Source organism: Coffea arabica, chromosome 3e (assembly GCF_036785885.1).
Source record: "Coffea arabica cultivar ET-39 chromosome 3e, Coffea Arabica ET-39 HiFi, whole genome shotgun sequence".
Classification (NCBI taxonomy): domain Eukaryota; kingdom Viridiplantae; phylum Streptophyta; class Magnoliopsida; order Gentianales; family Rubiaceae; genus Coffea; species Coffea arabica.
The window spans coordinates 35,231,644-35,250,762 of NC_092315.1; the positions used below are offsets into that span (position 1 = coordinate 35,231,644).

The 19,119-nt window shown below is 34.7% G+C and overlaps 1 protein-coding gene and 1 long non-coding RNA gene across 2 annotated transcripts; one reads left to right on the forward strand and one right to left on the reverse strand.

The window, feature by feature from the left end:
- The first annotated feature begins 982 nt into the window (after positions 1-982).
- LOC140038721 (uncharacterized) lies at positions 983-3,489 on the forward strand. The gene is made up of 3 exons (XR_011842290.1): positions 983-1,153; positions 2,535-2,593; positions 3,338-3,489. It is a non-coding gene; the product is annotated as an uncharacterized lncRNA (long non-coding RNA).
- Positions 3,490-10,142: 6,653 nt separating this feature from the next.
- Positions 10,143-13,547, reverse strand: LOC113736737 (zinc transporter 8-like). Its single transcript, XM_027263821.2, has 3 exons — positions 12,817-13,547; positions 11,868-12,017; positions 10,143-10,576 (listed from the first exon to the last, which is right to left on the reverse strand). Exons 1-3 carry the CDS (start codon positions 13,423-13,425, stop codon positions 10,271-10,273), a joined length of 1,065 nt encoding a protein of 354 aa, XP_027119622.1. The 5' UTR covers positions 13,426-13,547; the 3' UTR covers positions 10,143-10,270.
- Positions 13,548-19,119: the final 5,572 nt, after the last annotated feature.

A 19,119-nucleotide genomic window follows, 5' to 3' on the forward strand; every position in this document is an offset into this window, starting at 1 on the left:
GCAAAAAGATAGCCTAGTTTTTTTTTTAAACACACAATCCTTCACAAAAAATCATAAAATTTATACTGCAACACTCCTTATAACTTCTACAATACAACTATGATTTTAGTTTGACAAGAAAACAACAACAAAAGGATAAATTAAAGCAAAACAACCCCTAAAAAAATCCATTTTTCGTTGCCTTTTTGTGATACCCTGACTTGTAGGATATTACGGTTTCTATATTTTATTTTTTTTATTTTAAGATATTGTTTTGTTTTAAAGATTAGAAACCCTAAATTCTAATCAAAAGGGAAAAAAAAAACCTAGTTTACTTGTGACTACCCGATTTTCCTAAATCCCTTATATTTTAATCGAAACCATAATTGTAACCAATGGAATTGTAAAATCCCTCATATTTTTCTTAAAATTCCTTTTATTTAGCATTTATTCCTTTCTAATAGCTTTACTACTCATTCACACCCTCAGTAATTACAATCCACCATAGAATCAAGGGTTTTCCCTTTAGGTTCTTCGTTCGGGTAAATTAGGGTTTTTTGCGTATTTTGACCGTGTGCTCACTCAGTGAGATGTGTGCACTAAATTTGGTGATTAAGAGTGAGTTTTAGATGATATTAAGTGTTTGATTAGAAGTAATAACCATAAGATAGTGAATTATAAGTGAAAACCCTAGTACGTGTGAAATAAGAAAAATCGGGTTGAACCGAAGTGTACCGTTCGTTACCGACTGAGTGCACCACTTGACCCATACTTTATTACCTTAATCTCCTTGTTATTAATTGAACAAAATCATACCTAAATATCTCCTTAAGCCAACCGAAATTGTGGACCAAAATAAGAGAGAGAAAAGAAAATTTTAAAAGCTAATCTCATCGCGACAAGTGGCAATCATTCCATGGTTGTTTGACCAACTTAATTCTTACCTTCTCATCTTTCTTCTTAGATGATTTTTCTTCATTTCTTGCTGGTCTTGGTCGTGGCTTTGGAGGGAAAAAACAAGAGAAAGAGAGCTTCAATCCATCTTGGGTTTTGCTTGATTGAGTACAAACAAGAAAAACTAAACCGATTAATCACTAGTTTGGAAGCTTGGGAAGTCTAAGGAACCAAAAATTTCAAGGAAAACTAGAGGATCACTCTTGGCTCTTGTCTTGAGGTATAATGGCTAATCACCCTTTCTTTCTCCATTACTCATGATTAAGTTGGGTATTAAGTTTAGAATTGTGCTTGTGATGCCTATTTCAAGTGGTTTTGATGATTGGAGTGATGAATTTTAAGATAGGGTTTTGATTGATTTACTTATAATTCTTGTTGGTTAGGTGTTATATGGTGTATATATATGGTATATAATCTTGTAAAGGAGATAGTAGTGGTAGTTTCAAGATAAAAACAAGATAAAAATGAGAAGTATAGCTTGAATATAGCAAAATTCCAGATTTCTGGAAATCTTAGCTTCAGTTCTGTCTGGTTCTATTTCATCATGTTAGAGGCCGAACTAGGCTTAACACAAAACATGAAAGTTGTATAGAATGACATTTTATGGTTTCTTACAAAATTTCAACTCAATCGGAGCAATGTATCCTGTGAAAAGATAAAAATACCCTGACTGCCCTAGGAGTAAGGTCAGTGGACAGTTTTGACAGTACACTAAGTTGGTTGCATTTATTCACCTTGATACGTACTGAGCTAGCTTTTAGTCAAAACATGAAAGTTTTATTACTTTGTCTTAGCTTTTCAACGCCTCCAAGAACGCCTTAAACGGACTTTGGTAGCTTGAGATATGGCCATTTGGAGGTAGTACGGTTAACTGGCCGGTTAGTTGAAATTTGGTTCTGTGAATTGGGAATTTGACTGGGTTACACTAGAAATTAGACTAGGTGGTCTACACCAAAGTTGTAGCTCTCTACCTTGGCTTCGAAACGGTATAATTTTCATCTCAATCCGATAAGCGTAGCCTCGGTTGTGTCCGTTACGCAAAAATACGTCAAATCTGTCTTTTGTTAAACTTCATTTCCGCACATGTCGTTAGCTTGATTTTTGTACTTGCATTACCTTGAGCCTATTGAACGGCTATTGAAATGAGTTTGTGTTGTGTATAACTTTGGGTTGATTGAGGAAAATAATGAAGCCGTAAATGGCTGGAAAATTAGGTAAATCCAAAGGGCGTGCTACCCAAATTTACGCTCCAGGACTAGAGAAATATACTTGCGACTTGAGTAAGGGTTAAGAGTGATTACTACTTGAACCATCTAGGATATTTGCGTCTTCTTTTACCAAGGTATATAAGTAAGGACTTGGCCGAACTTGTACCCTTGAGAAATAAAATAATGACTGCTCGGAGTACGTTTTCCTTGTACTTTCGACTCAAATGGCATTTCCAAGTATAAATGTTACAAAGTTATATAGTTTGAAACGCGAGCGAGTGTTTCACGAATATTCTCCAAGTGACTTTCCATTTCTTGATTCTTATTGAACGAAACATCTACGTTTCGAACCTTAGTCGATTTTTAAAGTTCTGAAACAAAGTTTTATCGCAGATTTGGACTCCGAACCCGGAGTATAACCCAGATGTGATTACTAGGGGCACTTCATTTTGGTGAGTGCTTCCAAATACCTAATTGAACTGAACACTTGTTTCCAATACTTGATCAATATGATTAAATGATATAAGATTGGTTTGATCGGGCAAGAGTGTACTTTATCGCACTTGCCCTTATTTGATATATACTTGTTTATTGTTGAAATTGATCTGATATACTTGTTTATGTTGTGCGCACTTCCTGGAATTCCAGAAACCCTGCAGCAAGTTACTCGAGTCGAGCCAGCAAGGGCTTGGTCGAGTGGGTAACGAACCCTGGGTCTCATGTTTGTCAAGTGGAGTGATATCTCCTTGACTAATCGGTATAGTCGAGTATTACCACCCGTGTTTATTGAGGATTTTGGGCCCAGTAGGGGGTTTGAATGGTGAACGGAGAGTAGTGTAAGTGGTGTTCTACTGGATTGGTTACTTACTTGAAAGTTGACAGAGTGTCAACTATTACGTGATCAAGCTCCTGGTGATGCATTGGGAATTTGGCTCCTGAGAGCCATTCGTATCCTTATACTTTGAGATGATTGTTACTTGTAGTGTTATTGTTCAAGTAGAGTTATTGTTTCTTTTAAAACTTTACACTCGCTCATTTTGAGATTGCTACTTGAAGTGTTATTGCTCACTTTTATGAACTTTTCATACTCGTTACTTTGCTATATCAAAAACTTGTACTTATAAATAATGGTCAATTTGCTATTTGGAACCTCACTGGGCTTTTAGCTCATTCCACGCCATTTGTTTTCCTTACAGGGGTACGAGCGAGGCGTGAGATATGTAAAGACTAGCGTAGCCTAGTTGTTTTTGACTTTTGATTTGTACTCGCGCTATTGCTTGATTAGGATGACTGTACTTGGATTGTATACACTTTGAACCTGTTTGGGGTATATAAAGGCTTTGTATTTTGACTATGCATCGATGTAAATTGTAAGTATGAATTGCGATGTTATTTTTTGTCGACGGATGTATGCACGTGATACGAGTGAGTGAGTCCTAGTGAGAGTTGGGCAGGCGACTCGCCGAACCCTAGAGTACGCCTTAGGGAGAGGTGGGGTCGTCACACTTTTAGACTAAAAAAATCGAAAAAACTTAATTAAGCAACCTTTTCAAACCATTAACTAATCACAATTATCCATCTTAACAACAATAAATGTACAAAATTTAGCATTTTAATTCGATTTTCCATTTAAGCATTTTTTTCAAACACTTGGCATGCATACACAAAAATTACTTCCTTTTCCTTAATCCGGTTTATGTCCTATCCCAAATCTTCCACAACATAACAATAATAATGAAACCAGCGAAAGAAAGACACAAATTAGCAGCAAAACATGCATTTAATCTAATTAATTAAGAAAAGGAAAAGCTGGAAAAAAAGAAAAAAAAATACCTCAATGAAGGTTGTAGTCCCTTAGCTAAAGTTTTGATGAAATTCCAAGCTTCAATTGTCCAACCAGTAGCTGCCCCTTCATTTTTTTTTTTTTTATGTTGTGTGTGAGTGTGTTGGGAGAAAAGAGAGGGAGCCGAGTGTGAGTTGGGGAGTTTTTCTTTTTTGTGTGTGTAGTGGAAATGTGCCGAGAGATAGTTTTGTGAGAGTGTGAGATGGTGGAAAAATTGAGAGGGGAAGGGGGAAAGGAGATCCGAGAGAGAGAGGGAATTCAAGGGAAGAGTTGTTGTCTTGGGAATTTTTTGGGAGAAAAAAAGAAAGAGAAAGAGCTGAGAGGGAGAAAGTGAGGTTGGGAGGAAAAGTGGAAGTTTTTTCCTATTGTGTTGTGTTGCTGAGAGGAAAGAAGGAAGAGACCGAGAGAGAGAAGAGTTGGTGGGAGATTAGGTTGATAAAATGATGGATTTTTTTACCAAATGACAAGAAAGATCAATGAAAAAAATTGAGTGTAACAATAGGTTAATAGTGTATTTGGTAAAAGAGAAATGATTAGGGGTGATTTTTCTTCTTTTTTTCTTTTTTTCTTTTCTTAACATAAACCTACAAAAATGAGAGAAAAGAAAAAATTAAATTAAATTAAAATACAAGAAAATAAATAACTCATTAAATAGATAAAATCCAAGATAACATTAAAATTGACAAAAATTTGGTATCTACAGTTGTCTAGCAAGGTTCTGAAAGCAAAGTATTTTCCAAATAGCAGCATACAGGAATGTAAAGTGGCAAAGAATGCTTCCTGGTTCTAGCAAAGTATAATGAGCAGCAGAGAAAATCTATGGTGGGGAGTGAGGAGGAGAATAGGCAATGGAAGAAAGACCAAAATCTGGGAAGACCAATGGCTACCTAACAACCAACGGAAGCCAAAAACGCCTAAACCAGTAAACGACCAGATTAATAAAGTGGCTGACAGGATAGTGGATTACAGATGGAACAGACCCCTCATCTTTAAGAGGTTTTGCAAGGACAACATACTGAAAGTTCCAATTAGCATCATAGGAAGAGAAGATAGTACATTCTAGATAGGAAACCAGACTGGAAAATACACAGTGCAATCAGGATACAAATATGCAATGGAAAGGAGAGAGGCTGAAACAAGAAAGATGGAAAGGGAAGCTGAACCTAGCTACAATTCAATAAACTAGCGTGTGTGGAAGGTGTTATGGAACTTAAACATCAGCCACAAGATTAAATTGTTCACCTGGAAAGGACTAAGAGAAGCAGTTCCTATCAAGGAGCTGATATGGAGAAGGGTAAAAGCTAGAGATCCAATATGCTCAGGCTGTGGTGAGGAGATGGAAACACTAGAACATATGCGGCTAAACTGCAGGAAAGTCAAAGGCATTTGGAAACTGGTTCCAGTACAATGGGATGGAATTGAAAACCTGACATGAAATTTCAAAAACTGGTGGACAGCTATAACTGAAGCTAGATTCAAAGTCCAAGGAACTGACCACATAAGCCTCACGGCCTATATCTTGTGGCAAATTTGGAAGGGTAGGAATTCAACAAGAAGATACAGGATCCAGCTTCAGTTGTTAACAAAGCCTACACTGCCTGGAGGGAATTTAACAATGCAGTAGAGAAAGCTAAGAGTTGTAGCATAGGTAAAACATCAATGCCTCGGCAACACAGCAACCAAGATGAAATGCAAAATGTAGAAGCTACACCGGGAGGAGAACATCTTAGGATTGCTGTGCACTGGGACAAGGAAAGGAAAGCTGTTGGATATGGTATTGTGGCAAAGGATGAAAGGATGCAAGACCTAATGGGATGGGCAATGAGAGAAAGAGCAAGTGGAAATCAACTTCAACATTTTGTTGAAGGGATCAAGCTAGCACTAGTCAAAGCAGCAGAACAGGGATGGAGACTAATAAACATTGGAGTTCCTGAAAAAAATCTGCTGCAGCAAATCCAACGGAAAAAGTCAATAGATGGATGGACAATTACAGTAATACAGGATATCAAAGAGCTGAGTAGTCTGTTTTACAAATGCTCCTTTTGCCTAGAAATGGTAAATAGGACTGATCTAAGTGTTCAATTTAGTACTCAAGCACTGAGCAATCGTCAAGATGTAGAATGGGTCAATCCCAATCTGCTGTGTTAATAGCACAATGTAAGTATCGAGTCATTGCTCGCAGTGTATATGCTTTTGGTAAATCAATACAATTCCATCGGCTCGACAATATATATATATATAGTGCACATAACATTTATCTACAATAGAAGACAATGGTCGGCATCATTACCTTTGTCAGTCTCCACCATATTATTGCACCCATTGGCTTGCCTTGCTACTGCCTGTTCAGATGCCATACATAGCCTCAATAGAAACCAATTTGTGGCAATATTGATATTAGCTCTAATTTTGTTTCCAAAAACTTATGTGTTGCTTTGCCACCATAAAAATGGGTGGCCTTCATAGTAATCGACCTCATATTGTCGTCTGTCCTGTACGTCGTAACCCTAATTTGCAAATCCAATCTCCTACATATAGACAATATTATTCGTCACTAGGTTTATCTTCACATCCATTCAAGTGAGATATGTAATTTGATGCCTTTTCCTCCCCCCAGTATTAGTTTTCCCGATTTTGGTTTGAAATTTAGGGTAAATTCAAATTACAAATTTTTAACATCCTATTAGGTCCAAACATTGCTTGTTTGACAATTATTGTGATTTTTTATTTTTCTTTGTGGAACCATCCAACCAAAACATGGTCGTTTTAGTCCCTCCTTGGCAACGGGTGACGTGGCCTCCTCTACCCAGAGACAATTGGTCAGGGACAGTCGGTCTGATTACTCACCCGAACAAGTAAATGGTAATGGAATGTCCTTTTTTTTCATATTAGATCAAATATCCTTTTTGCAGTTCTCCAATCAGTGAATTTTTTTTTTTTTTTTTTTTGCAGTATGACTAACTACTAAAAGGTGTCAGTAATTGTATATTTTTTCAACCAACTGTAATAGGTAGAAGATGAAATTAAACTTTGCCATCCATAAGATTAATAATTCTATGAGTGCATAACCATTGAGTCGGCTCAATACGTTGTTAGATTTAGGATTCAAATCTTGTACCTATCAGTTAGAGACAGAAGGATATGGAGAGTAGTGAAAGGGTTAAAAAAAAAGAATAATGAAAAAAACTCTATGAGTGCATGGGTTTCGGATTCTAAAACCATTTCTTAAAAGGTTGCAATCCTTTGTCTATATTTTCCGGTTAGCCAACTAAAAGAGTATCCCACGACGTACTACTACACTTCTTGAAATTTTATGTAGCAATGGAACTAACTGGAGCCCTTTATGTGCATCGGTTTCACGATGTACTACTACACTTCTATTAGTTTTGGAACTTTGGCATCCATGAGATTAATAACTTTTTGAGTGCATAACAACTGGGTCGACCTTGTGATCAGAGAATGACAATTAAAATCTTTTCATTGACAAGTTTGGAGTTCAAATATTATGCATGACATTTTGGGTGGAAGGTAAAAAAAAAGAATAATGAAAAAAAAAACTCTATGAGTGCATCGGTTTCTGATTCTAAAACCATTTCTCGAAAGTTGCAATCCTTTGTTTGTATTTTTCTATCAGCCAACTAAAGTGTATCTCACGACATGCTAACGCACTTCTAGAAATTTCGTATAGAAATGGAATCAAATGGAGCCCTTATATATTCACTTGAAATTTTTCGCATTACTCCTGCTGCAGCCACTAGACTTGTCAAATAGTTATTCCAAACCGACATAAAATTTTCTTTGTATCAACTAATGACTGTTGAAACTGTCATATATTGTCTATTTTCGTGAAAACTTTATTCCTTGATACATTTTCTAACCACCATTTTTTCTCATTTATCATATTATTATAATATATTTTTCTACAAAAGAAACTCCCAAAACTCAAAAAAATTTAGGGTTAATTACAATTAATTCCCTTAAGATATATTTCATTTCTCACTTTACCCTCTAAACTTTAATTTTGCTCACTTAACCCCCTATAGGACAAAATTATCCTTCCATTATTTTGACTTTTTATTTACCTTTTCTCATCTCTTTTATTTCTTTTTCTATTTTTTCTCTCTTTCATCCTTCCCAATAAAAAACTTCATCTCAATGGAAATTTTTATTTTGAGTTTGTAATTATATTTCTGGGTGAAGATTTAAAAGGTATCAAAAACTAATTTTGATTGTTTGTATGACACCAAGTGTCACAAATTTCAATTGATGATCAGGTCACAATTTCATCTTATGATATTTTCTTGAGAATAAAATGAGAAACTAGAAAGGAAAGAGGAAAAATCAAAATTAAAATAATTGAAAGGCTAAAAAAATTGTATTTTACGAAAGTGATTTGAATTTTTTTTTAATCATTTAAGGAGAAAATAGATCTCTGCAATTTCTCTTTTTTAATTTCAATCATTAAGATGAAAATTTTTGTGAGAAAGAGGAAGAATTAAAGAAAGAAGAAAGAGGCAAAGAAAATAAAAGAGCACAAAAGGGGAAAGGAAAAAAATTAAAAAGAAAAATAAGATTAGAATAATAGAGGGACAATTTTGTCCAATGGGGGATAAAGTGTGACAAAAAAATGATTAGGGGATAAAATGAGAAATAAGGTATACTTAAGGGGATTAATTGTGATTAATCCAAAAATTTATAATACAAATGGGCTAGGGTAGATAAAACTAGGCAACACAAGGCCTTTAACTTCCAATGTGGGACACATGAAGGCCTGTTTGGAACCTGAGTTTTTTGGGAATTTGTTTAAAACTTTACTATAGTGCACTGTAGAAGTTTTTGTAAGGTGAAAAATTTTGTAGAAGTTTTTGTAAGGTGAAAAACTTTTTTTCCTTTTCTTTTTTTTTCTTTCTTTTTTTCTTTCTCTTTTTTTTTCTTTTTCTTTCTTTCCTTTTTCTTTTCTTCTTCTTCTTCTTCTTCTTCCCCGTTACCTCCGCCACCCCAGCAGCAACTCCACCAATGCCACCTCCCGCCACCCCTCTCCTCTCTTTCCCCTTCTCCTCCCCTCCCCCCGCCACCCCTCCCCCTGCCACCCCCCTCTGCGCCTTATCCCTCTGCCCCGCCACCCCCTCCCCCCGCCACCCCCTCTGCCCCACCTTCCCCCTCTCCCCGCCACCACCTCTGCCCCGCCTTTCCCCTTTGCCCCGCCATCCCTTGTTCCCCTGTTCCCCTTCCCGCTTCTCACCATCTTTCTTTTCTTTCTTTTTTTTCACAAAGAGGTGGGGAGGAAATGGGGGAGACGCAGAGAGAAAAAAAAGACAAGAGGGGAGGATGGCAGGGGAAGTAGAGGGGGAGAGGGAAAAAAAGGGGAAAAAAAAAGAAGACCGGCACCGGCACCGGAAATTGGCGCCGGAACCGGCGACGGAGGTGGTGGTGGGGGAGGAAGAAGAAGAAAAGGGGAAGGGAATTTTTTTTTTTTTTGTGTTTTGGATATTTTAAGTGTGTAGATAAAAAATTTTGGAAAGTTTTTTGGGGTTTCTGTAGCAAAAGTTGTTAAAAAACTAATAGCTAAAAAACTTGGTAAAAAATTAGGATGCCAAACAGGCCCTGAAACTAAAGGACTGACAATAGTTCAGACGTCGCAACAATGGGCCACCTATTCTAAAATATAGCCTACATTTGTTGGCCATTCCCCTGCATGAAATAAATTCAAGGACTTCGGCTTATGTTGTGATTCACTGATTCAGCAGCACGCATTGATGGTTTTTGACTTTTTGTTTCTAAGAACTGTTGGGAAATTATTGCTCACAACATGTTTTCGGCTTATGTTGTGATTCAGCAGCACGTATTGATGGTTTTTGACTTTTTGTTTCTAAGAACTGTTGGGAAATTATTGCTCAATATGTTTTAGATGCTTCTTTGAAAGTACACAATTTTTTTCCTTGCGTTCTGGGTAAATGGAAACCAGACAAAGTTGGTGGAAATACTGAGGAGCATCTTATCAAAACATAAGAAAAGAAGCACCAGAAAATTTACAGCGTTAGATTTGAAGCCAAAATAAGACGGAGAGAATTGTAGGTCAAAAATGCATATACCATTGTCATGCTCATAGCTAAACAAATTCTTAAGAAGAAAATAATATTTCGTTTGTATCATAAATATATTTTTCAACTCACCATTTTATATTTCCAATCACTTTTTTATGTCACATACATTAAATTACAAAAAATGCTACCGTAATTATTTCAAATAATACTCTATCTAAACAATAATTATACACAGGATAAAATCAAGCCCATTTGGCTAAGAGAGACATACAACCAGCACCAAAAAGAAGGGATACATTTGCCCCCATTAGAAGCTTTCCATTGTTTTGCATCTTTGGATTCATGAAATCTGCAGACAGGAGGTCCACCAGTGCCATGTATATTAGGATCCCTGCTGATGCTGAATCAAAAATTCCTTGCACTATGAGAGCCTTTGGGCTGTTCTCATTGTAGACATTTGCTATTCCAATCCCTATTGCGATGCCAGCAGGTGTTGTGAGCGAGAAGAAAATAGCCATGATTGTTATTGCTCGAGCATTGAATTTCGCCTGAAGATGCCAAGTAGGATACAAGAGATTACATGACTATTCGCCAACCCAAAGACACTTTTGTTCGGCATTACTATTACTACTTCCTTCTAAACTCTCAAGAATTAGAGGTCTAGAGTTTAAATTCCCCTATTTCCTCCTCGCTTTTTAAGTCTCACCCTTTCCTACTAGAAAATATTTGTTAAAAAAATACTTCTATTTCCTTCCAAAAATTAAGATGATGTAGTCCATCTTTACACCACGGAAGGAAGGAAATGAACCAACCAAACCATGCAAATCAAATGAATGCATATCCATAATAAGTTGCATTCCTATTAGAAAATATATGTACTTTTCTTGTTCTATTTTTTGATTTTCTTTTTGACAATATTTCATACAATAAAACAACAAAATGATTAGATGAATAAAACTAAGAAATAAGAATAACAAGTTAGATGGTCATACGGCCAAAATTAACTACTCGTACACAATTAATAAATACCCACTATTTATTGTATTTGGTTAGAATACAGAAATGAATGAAACTAAGAGAAATTCAAGCATGGATAGGATATTTTGGAAAGGTGATATGATTTTGACACGACAGCAAGAAAAACTCTAAGAACGGACAACAACGTAAGATGGACGCCAGTTCAAATGTCTAAATCCTAACTTACGATGCATGACTTTAAGAAATTTTAAGTCCTGGATTGTATTTTTTATCAAAAATTACGTCGTTTTTTATGATTATAATTTTTTTTATTACATACATCGAATCGCTACAGTAATTTTTTTATAAAAAATATTATGCGGGGCTAACGTGTCCACGAAGGTCAGTTCATGTCCAAATAAATACATTTTCAGAAAAGTTAAGTGACAGAAAGAAAAGTAAAAGAGAACAATTTATGGAGGAAGGGACTAATTTGCTCCACATCTTTTTTCAAGAAGTCCACGTCTGAGAATAATCTGAAACCACAGGCGATACAGGAAAGCACACAGGACGACCAGCCTCACTGGCAGGACACATAGCCTAAAATATCTAGTGATTCATATCAAAGTTGTACGCGGACTGGTAGCTTCAATATTAAGCATGCACCTAGGACAAAAAAAGTTTGTTTGATTGGCTCCTACACTCGCAATGTACAGGAAGGGGAAAAATATAGCTCTTGAAAAAAAGAAAATAATAAAGGAAATAACAAAAGTATAATTAGTTGTGATAAAGGATGAGACTTCAAGAATTAATCACCTCCAATTCTTAAATCTCATTCATTTCCTGATTAAAAAGAAAAACTAGTTGTGATGAGATAATTACCTGAGTGATGCATCCGCCTAATCCAACACCCTCGAAAAATTGGTGAAACGTCAAAGCTGCCAGAAGAGGCCTTATTGTTTTGGGACTATCCGATGCACCCATAGCAATGCCAATAATTACAGAATGTACGATGATTCCCAGCTCTAAAACCTATAACAAATTTAAAGGAGCAAAAACCTCATTAGAAGTTAGATTTCCAATTAGGTTTAACCACAATCTGCACCTCCATATTATCATAAATTTGCACCGTAAGTTACGAACTTTAACGATTTGGTAGTTTATATTGTCAATTTATGACATATTATTCATTTAAGTTCAAAACCAATAATTCTTTCTATCGACTCATATATAAAAAGACATCACTATCCCTATTGAGTGCTCAATGGCTACCAGAATTCATTAAGGGCTATAGCAGTTTATCGAAATAGCTACCAGAATTCACTGGTTTTTCAATTCATTAAAACATATTGTGTTACAAATTGAGGTATTAAGTGCTATAATAGAGAGTTTAGCATGCAAACCATAAATCGGTTATAATTCATCAACTGTGAATTTAGCAATTATCTCTTGTAGCAATAATTTCTGGAACCCATAGCTTCTTATTAACGGGTCATCCATGCATAGGATTCCAAACTAAAGAGAAGGAGCAAAAAAACTTAACTGATAAATGATAATTCATATAAACAGCATGAGGAACGATACACAACTCGAACTCCATAGTTTCTATAGGAGGGAGAAAAGAAATGGTCTGGTCCAAGTGACTAAATTGTTGAAGGCCAAATTTATCTTAAACCTTTCAGCAGTCACTACCATGTCTAGGTTTCTTCACATGGAAATTTAAATTTCTGATCAAGAAATATATTCTAGAGTTAATAAAGAATTTAAAAAATTACTTCTAAATCTCTGTTTCTTAAATCCAACTTCCTCTTTGCTAGAAAAAAAAAATTACCTGCGATATCACACGATACCGAAGCTGCGTAGAAAGGGTATCCCCGTCCATGGATAACGAGGTATGTGCATGACCATGTGTGGCATGTGTATGAAGAGGAAGCACTCCAGAAAGATTACTCTCTCCATTACGATCACCTTCCTCTGCTACAGCTTGAATGCCCTTATTGCCAGCCATTTTTTTATAATGAGAAGTTGCATACACATCAACCATAAGTGTACCGATCGAAGCAAGCATTGCTACGAAGCCGGTAAACGGAAATTTTCCCCAAGGGTTGTCGGGAAGGCATGGAGAAGTCAAGCTCTCGAAAGCATCAGGGAGGACGTGAATGAACCCAGTTGCCAGAATCACTCCCGCAGCAAAAGCTTTGATGACGAAGAAGAGATTGTTTTCAGGGCTTAAAGATGGTATCTTCTTGCCCCAAACTGGCAGAAGGACGCCAATGAAGCTAGCAACCAAGATTGAAGCTATTGCTCCTGATTTGTACTTGAGGGCTAAACTCCTGTTTCTGTCATCGTCGTCGTCATCACAGGTGCAATCTCCTAAAACTATGGCGGGAAAGAGCACTATAATAAGCACCAAAATGAGGAACTTTTGATTCGCCGCCATATTGGTTCTGAAAATTGAAAAGACACACTAACACCGATTGAGGTTTCTTTATTTATGCAAGAAGATTGGAGCTACACGTATTTGTAGTTTATTATGTCTACAAATTAGGAAGAAAAGAGAGAAGCCGTGGGAGTCAAAGCTGGAAGAGAATTTTAAATTTAATACTATTTGCTTGGAATTTCGGTTGAGGGTCCAAATGAATTAAGAATTGTAAACAAAACAAAAAGAAAATGATGTTTAGATAGCGAAATAAGTGCAAAGCAAGACTTAGAATTACCCTTTGGTTTCGGTCAAAGCAAATGGAGAAGTGAAGACATGATGAGGCCATCGGGGCATGTGATTTGAACAATAAATGCGAGAAAATTCAGAAGTTGACGGCTATTAATTGGGAAATGGATACAAAAAGTGCAAGATAAACCAGTTTGATTAAGAGGGATTCCACAGAATTAAGTTGGGAATGTCGACATAGCTCGGGAGAATCAAGTCAACTGGTTCGCAAAGTCTCTGGCTTTTTTGCTAGGAAACTTAGCGTGTTGCCAACACGAGTTGTTATCTTTTTAGTTTGTACAAGGAATGGTAGCCACTTGGCACTTCCAAGATTCAATTCGGACAACAAAGCAAAAATCAAAATGTGTAATCATATAATGAAAGTTGCGTAATTCTGATGCAATTATGGCGTATTGTTTCAAATAAATATGAAGCTATATTTTATACTAAATTAAAAAAATTATTACATAGCTGTATTGTTCAGGTACATAGTATAAAATTTTATTCAAAAAAATTGTATCGTTTGGGATGTAATATAAAAAATTATTTACAAGCTTTTACTATTGGGGAATAGTGACACTGGCAAAATCTTGGTTGAATTTGTATACATGTTATTCTCTTTAGTTGTAATCTTATTGGACCAATATGATCGATTATCCAACAAAAGGCAATCTGTATGGAAGGGTTCTTTTATTTTATTTTATTTTTTTTGGTGTTAAAGTCACTCTCTTTATGCTGCTTGTACTTGATCCATCCTTTTCTTTCTTGAGATGTTCGAGGAAAAATGGGCCATCATTAAACCCAAAAACCTTTAAGCATTCAATTTGGACTTAGTTTCTAAGATTTTGAATTGTAAGATCTATAAATCAGTTGGCAACTTTGTGTCTTTGTAGCTGAATAGAATGTCAATTACTATTACCATCCCATAATTTGTTATATTCGTCACTTTTTCTTGTCCCAAATTAGTTGTTATCTTACAAAGCCAACTTACTTTTTTCAATGAACATTTATCTATATTCTTTGTATGATCCACCATTTATTCCTTGCAATTATCAATATATTAAATAAAAGATGGTTCTCTACTAAAAATATTAAAAAAAAAAAGTTAAAATTTTCTTTGGTATTAATACCACTATACATAAATTGCATGCTTTTCAAAAATAAAAAATTTATGATACGGAAGGAGTACTTTTTTAATACGATTTCTTTCACTTTATGCATTTTATACTTGAAAATACTCCAAATAAAGGCTTCAATTATGTGGTTCTTTTTTGAGATTTTTAAAAAAAATTACTATAGCATTTTTTCAATGAAATATGTATGCAAGATTTTAAAAATTACTACAGAACGCAGCCATTTGAAGTTTTCGAGATATAATATTCCTCGAGATGTTTTCACCCAAATGATTAATGGTCAAATTAGGTTGGTAGCTGGGTCTTCTAACGGATGATTACCTTCACGTATGAATGTGAGTTGGCAATTTAAAAATCGTGTTTTAGTCCAAAGTTTGACGTTTCAAAGCAATTTCTAAGACGTGGGTTCCACTTTCCGGTAGTCTATAGATTCCTTTTTTTATATATATAAAATATAAAAAATTTATTAAAATATGCACCAACGTCAGAAATTACATCATTAAACATACATAAATATTAAAAAATATATCTGAAGAAAAAATACTCCTTATGTCAAGAACAATAAAATTACATTACAAAGTTCCAAATTTAAAAAATGAGATAAAATAATTGTAATTCCATGAACATCTGTGCATGCTTTCAATTGCTAGATTTGCCAATTACCTGCTTTAAGTCCAGATATTACGGTGAAATCTACCGAATAAATCTAAGAAATTCCAGATTTGATAATAAAAATTTGAAAAAATTCAGATCTAATAAAAAAAATTATCAAAAAACTCTCACTAAAAATCCCAAGAGATAATAAAACTCTCATTAAAAAATTTAGAAGATAAAAAAACTCATACTAGGCAACCCTAAGGAGAGAAGAAATTTTCACTAGAAAATTTTAGGAGAAATTTTATTCACATAAATTAAAAGAAATTATAGAGAGAGTTTCTCCCACAGAGAAAGATCAGCAAAATCTGGTTTGATTTCTCTCCCAGAGAGTTTTTTTCGAAGAGGAGGAAAGAACGGTGGTCCATAGATTCTACATACTAAAGATAGATAGGGATTTGACAAAGAAGAAAGAAGAACCAGACGTGTAGAACGAAGAAGACAAAAATTCTACTTTACTTTTTTTAAGCGAAGACTTTACCGACAGTTTTAGAAGTCTATTGTCAAGTTGGAACAAAAATGTCAATTATTGCTCACAGAAGTTTGATCGAACGCTTGCAAATCCATATAATTTCATGTGAACATGAAAAGTCTCTTGTTTTGTGCTTTCACACGTGGGAGTCTTTGGATAGCATAAATATCTCAAATAATATTTGGATTGTATCATAAATACATTTTTCAATTCAATTTTTTATATTTTCAATTACCTTTTTATCTCATATACATCAAATCATAAAAAATATTACAGTAATTATTTCAAATAATACTCTATCCAAACCTCTCCAACTATTTTTGGCTTGTTTTTGTAGCTCTGTACACACACACAATTATCTAATGTGAAAAACAATTGGGATGTGTTTACACATTAAACTAGATATTTTGGAACTGTACTGGTGGCGCACCTAATTCTCGGGCGCCACCACTAATTGTGAGCAGTGTCAATCTGATTAATTAATTTCATTAATATAACGCACTTATGGACCACTCTGAGTACCTAATTATTTATGCCAAGCATGTGCAAAGTCTTGTTTACAGAGATCGTCTTAGATCGATATGATAATAATGATGACTTATCCTACTGCGCATATTCAAAAGAGAACATATTTAACAAGTTATTACTGTGTAAGCAGGATCTGCAGCCCTGAAACTGCAGATGCAATAGCAAATTTGACGGTCAACATTGGCCGGCTGATCTGAACTGGTAATTTAAAACTTATTAAAATTCATTTGAATTTTAAATTAACATTCAAGATCAATCTGAATTTGATTGCAACTGTAGAGATCCAGATCCTAACTAATTGCTTTAGAATAGTTGACTATCATGAAGAATTTTAAAACTCATCTTAAGTATAGGTCAAAAGACCTGCATTCTTATTTAGGATTTTTTAAAAATTTTATATGATTTTGTAGATCTAAATCCTAATATGTATATGATTTTGTAGTACAACTCCAGATCCTATGCCTACGATCTCGTAGTACAATTTGAATTCATTCCGATAAGATTGGCCCGGCCACTCCTGGTACTTAGTCGGATAAGAAGATTTCTGATTGATTTGGGAAGTTCTTGACTTCTTGTAGCGTAAGATTGGCCCGGCCATTCCTGGGTACTTAGCTGGATAAGAAGATTTCTGATTGATTTGGGAAGTTCTTGTAGCGTACAACCCTTTTAACAAACCGACTTTTGCGGACGACAAATGCACAAGTGGTAAAACAACTTGCTTAGTGTGTCCAAACTTACTCCAAAGCCAACCAGCATTTAGTACTTGTTCTCTCCTTCCATTAAACAAAAAAAAAAAGTGCTTGCTCTTTTCCTCGAAGCTCACAAGAACGCAAGCGATAAGAATAGAGGACTTGCAGTTGGTAAGCATTGGCGTCAACGGTCAACCAAGAACGGTGGGTTCACTCATTATTATATTTGCCTGTTTCATCATTTCATGACAGTCCGAAGTCTCTAAGAGTCTAAAGCATCTTGGAGTGTTGAAGAACCCGAAGATTGAAGCATCGCTTGTTTTCAGTTGATTTTGATTTTGTAAAAGCTGATTTTATAAAATTAATTCTTAAAAGTCAGATTTTTCAGAATAGCTCATTTGTTTTCATTTACTGTCAACAAAGCCATTTTACTAAGTTAAAAAGATGACCGTGTTACCCTTATATGCTACATAGATGAATTTTTTGTGCTAATTAAAATTTTTTTTATGTAATTAATTACTTTTTCTTATGAAGATTAAATGATGGATGAGAAAATCAAGGAAAACATAGATAAATCTAGAAATGATATGAGCAAAGGAGGAAACTAGAAGACCATAAAAAGTTCTCTAATATTTAGGTAATTTTCTAATTATATGGAAATTTGAAGTGTAATTTTGCCTATATGAAAAAGTGAATCAGAATCTAAAAACACCTCAAGATTTGCTTCTGATTTTCAACTTTTTGTGTTCAAAAAATCTAAAATCAGCTGAAAACATAACAAAATATATTTTAACAAATCGAAAGCTAAAATTATGTTTCCAAAATCATTTTAGAACAAGCCTTTTATATATATACACACTCACACACATACATATAAACATAAATATACCGCCTGTTTTGGCTGCACAGTGCATTTTATTTACTACAAAATCAATTTTCATATGGGCTATTGCCCAAGGATGCCACTTTTTTTTTGTTGGTCAACGTAGTTTTGGAATATCATCTTTATCAACTCTGTCATTGACCATTTGGCCTCAAGGTAGTGGCGAGACGTATGGAAGTGGGGCAGCGTTATTGTAACATACAATAGCTTTTTTTTAAATACGTAAAGTATATATTAATAAAGAATAATATTTATAGAGATTATTAAATTAGGATTAATTTGAATTATCAACATTATGCACTAAGCCACACGAGTGGAGTTGCTAACAAGGGCCCATAAAGATTAGATATTTTTAGGAATTTTTGAAAAACTTTATTGTAGCATTATATTTAAAACAATTTCAACTATAAATGATCCATTTAAATTATGTATTCCCTAAGATGTATTTTGGATATTTTTAAAATTTAAAATTTTATTAAGATATTTTTTAAATTTATTAAAAATTTCTTACTATCACCACCTCCCTCCTCCTTTCTCCCTCCCCTTCTTCAGTACAAAAATATTAATTTTTGGTGACAATCAAGTGTTGTCATAGAAAGTAAGGAATTTCGTTTGCAAAAGTTTTCTTGACGACACATCTTAAGGAATTTCGTTAGCAATGAATGGTCCAGTCGCCTATGTACCATCGGGGAAAGTTATGGTGACCAACGATGGCTTTGATGGCAGAGGTGTGCACTCCGTACAATTTCGATTATTCGATTTTTTGAATTTGATTTTTTTGATTATTTCACTTGTAAAATTCTAAACCGTTTTCAATTTCGAATTGAGAATAACCGAATTCATTCGGTTACCGAATTGAATTCAGAAATAGTCATGAAATTGGTTATAACCTAATTGAATAGTAATTTCCATATAATTAAAATGGAACTCATTCCTATAGTTGTAGACACTTAGTCACATATAATTTACTAATTATGTGTTGCATTACGCTTACATTTATTCTTATTTTTTATAGGATTAATCTTTCCTACACTGACAGTGCATATACTGTCAACATTGGATGAATGA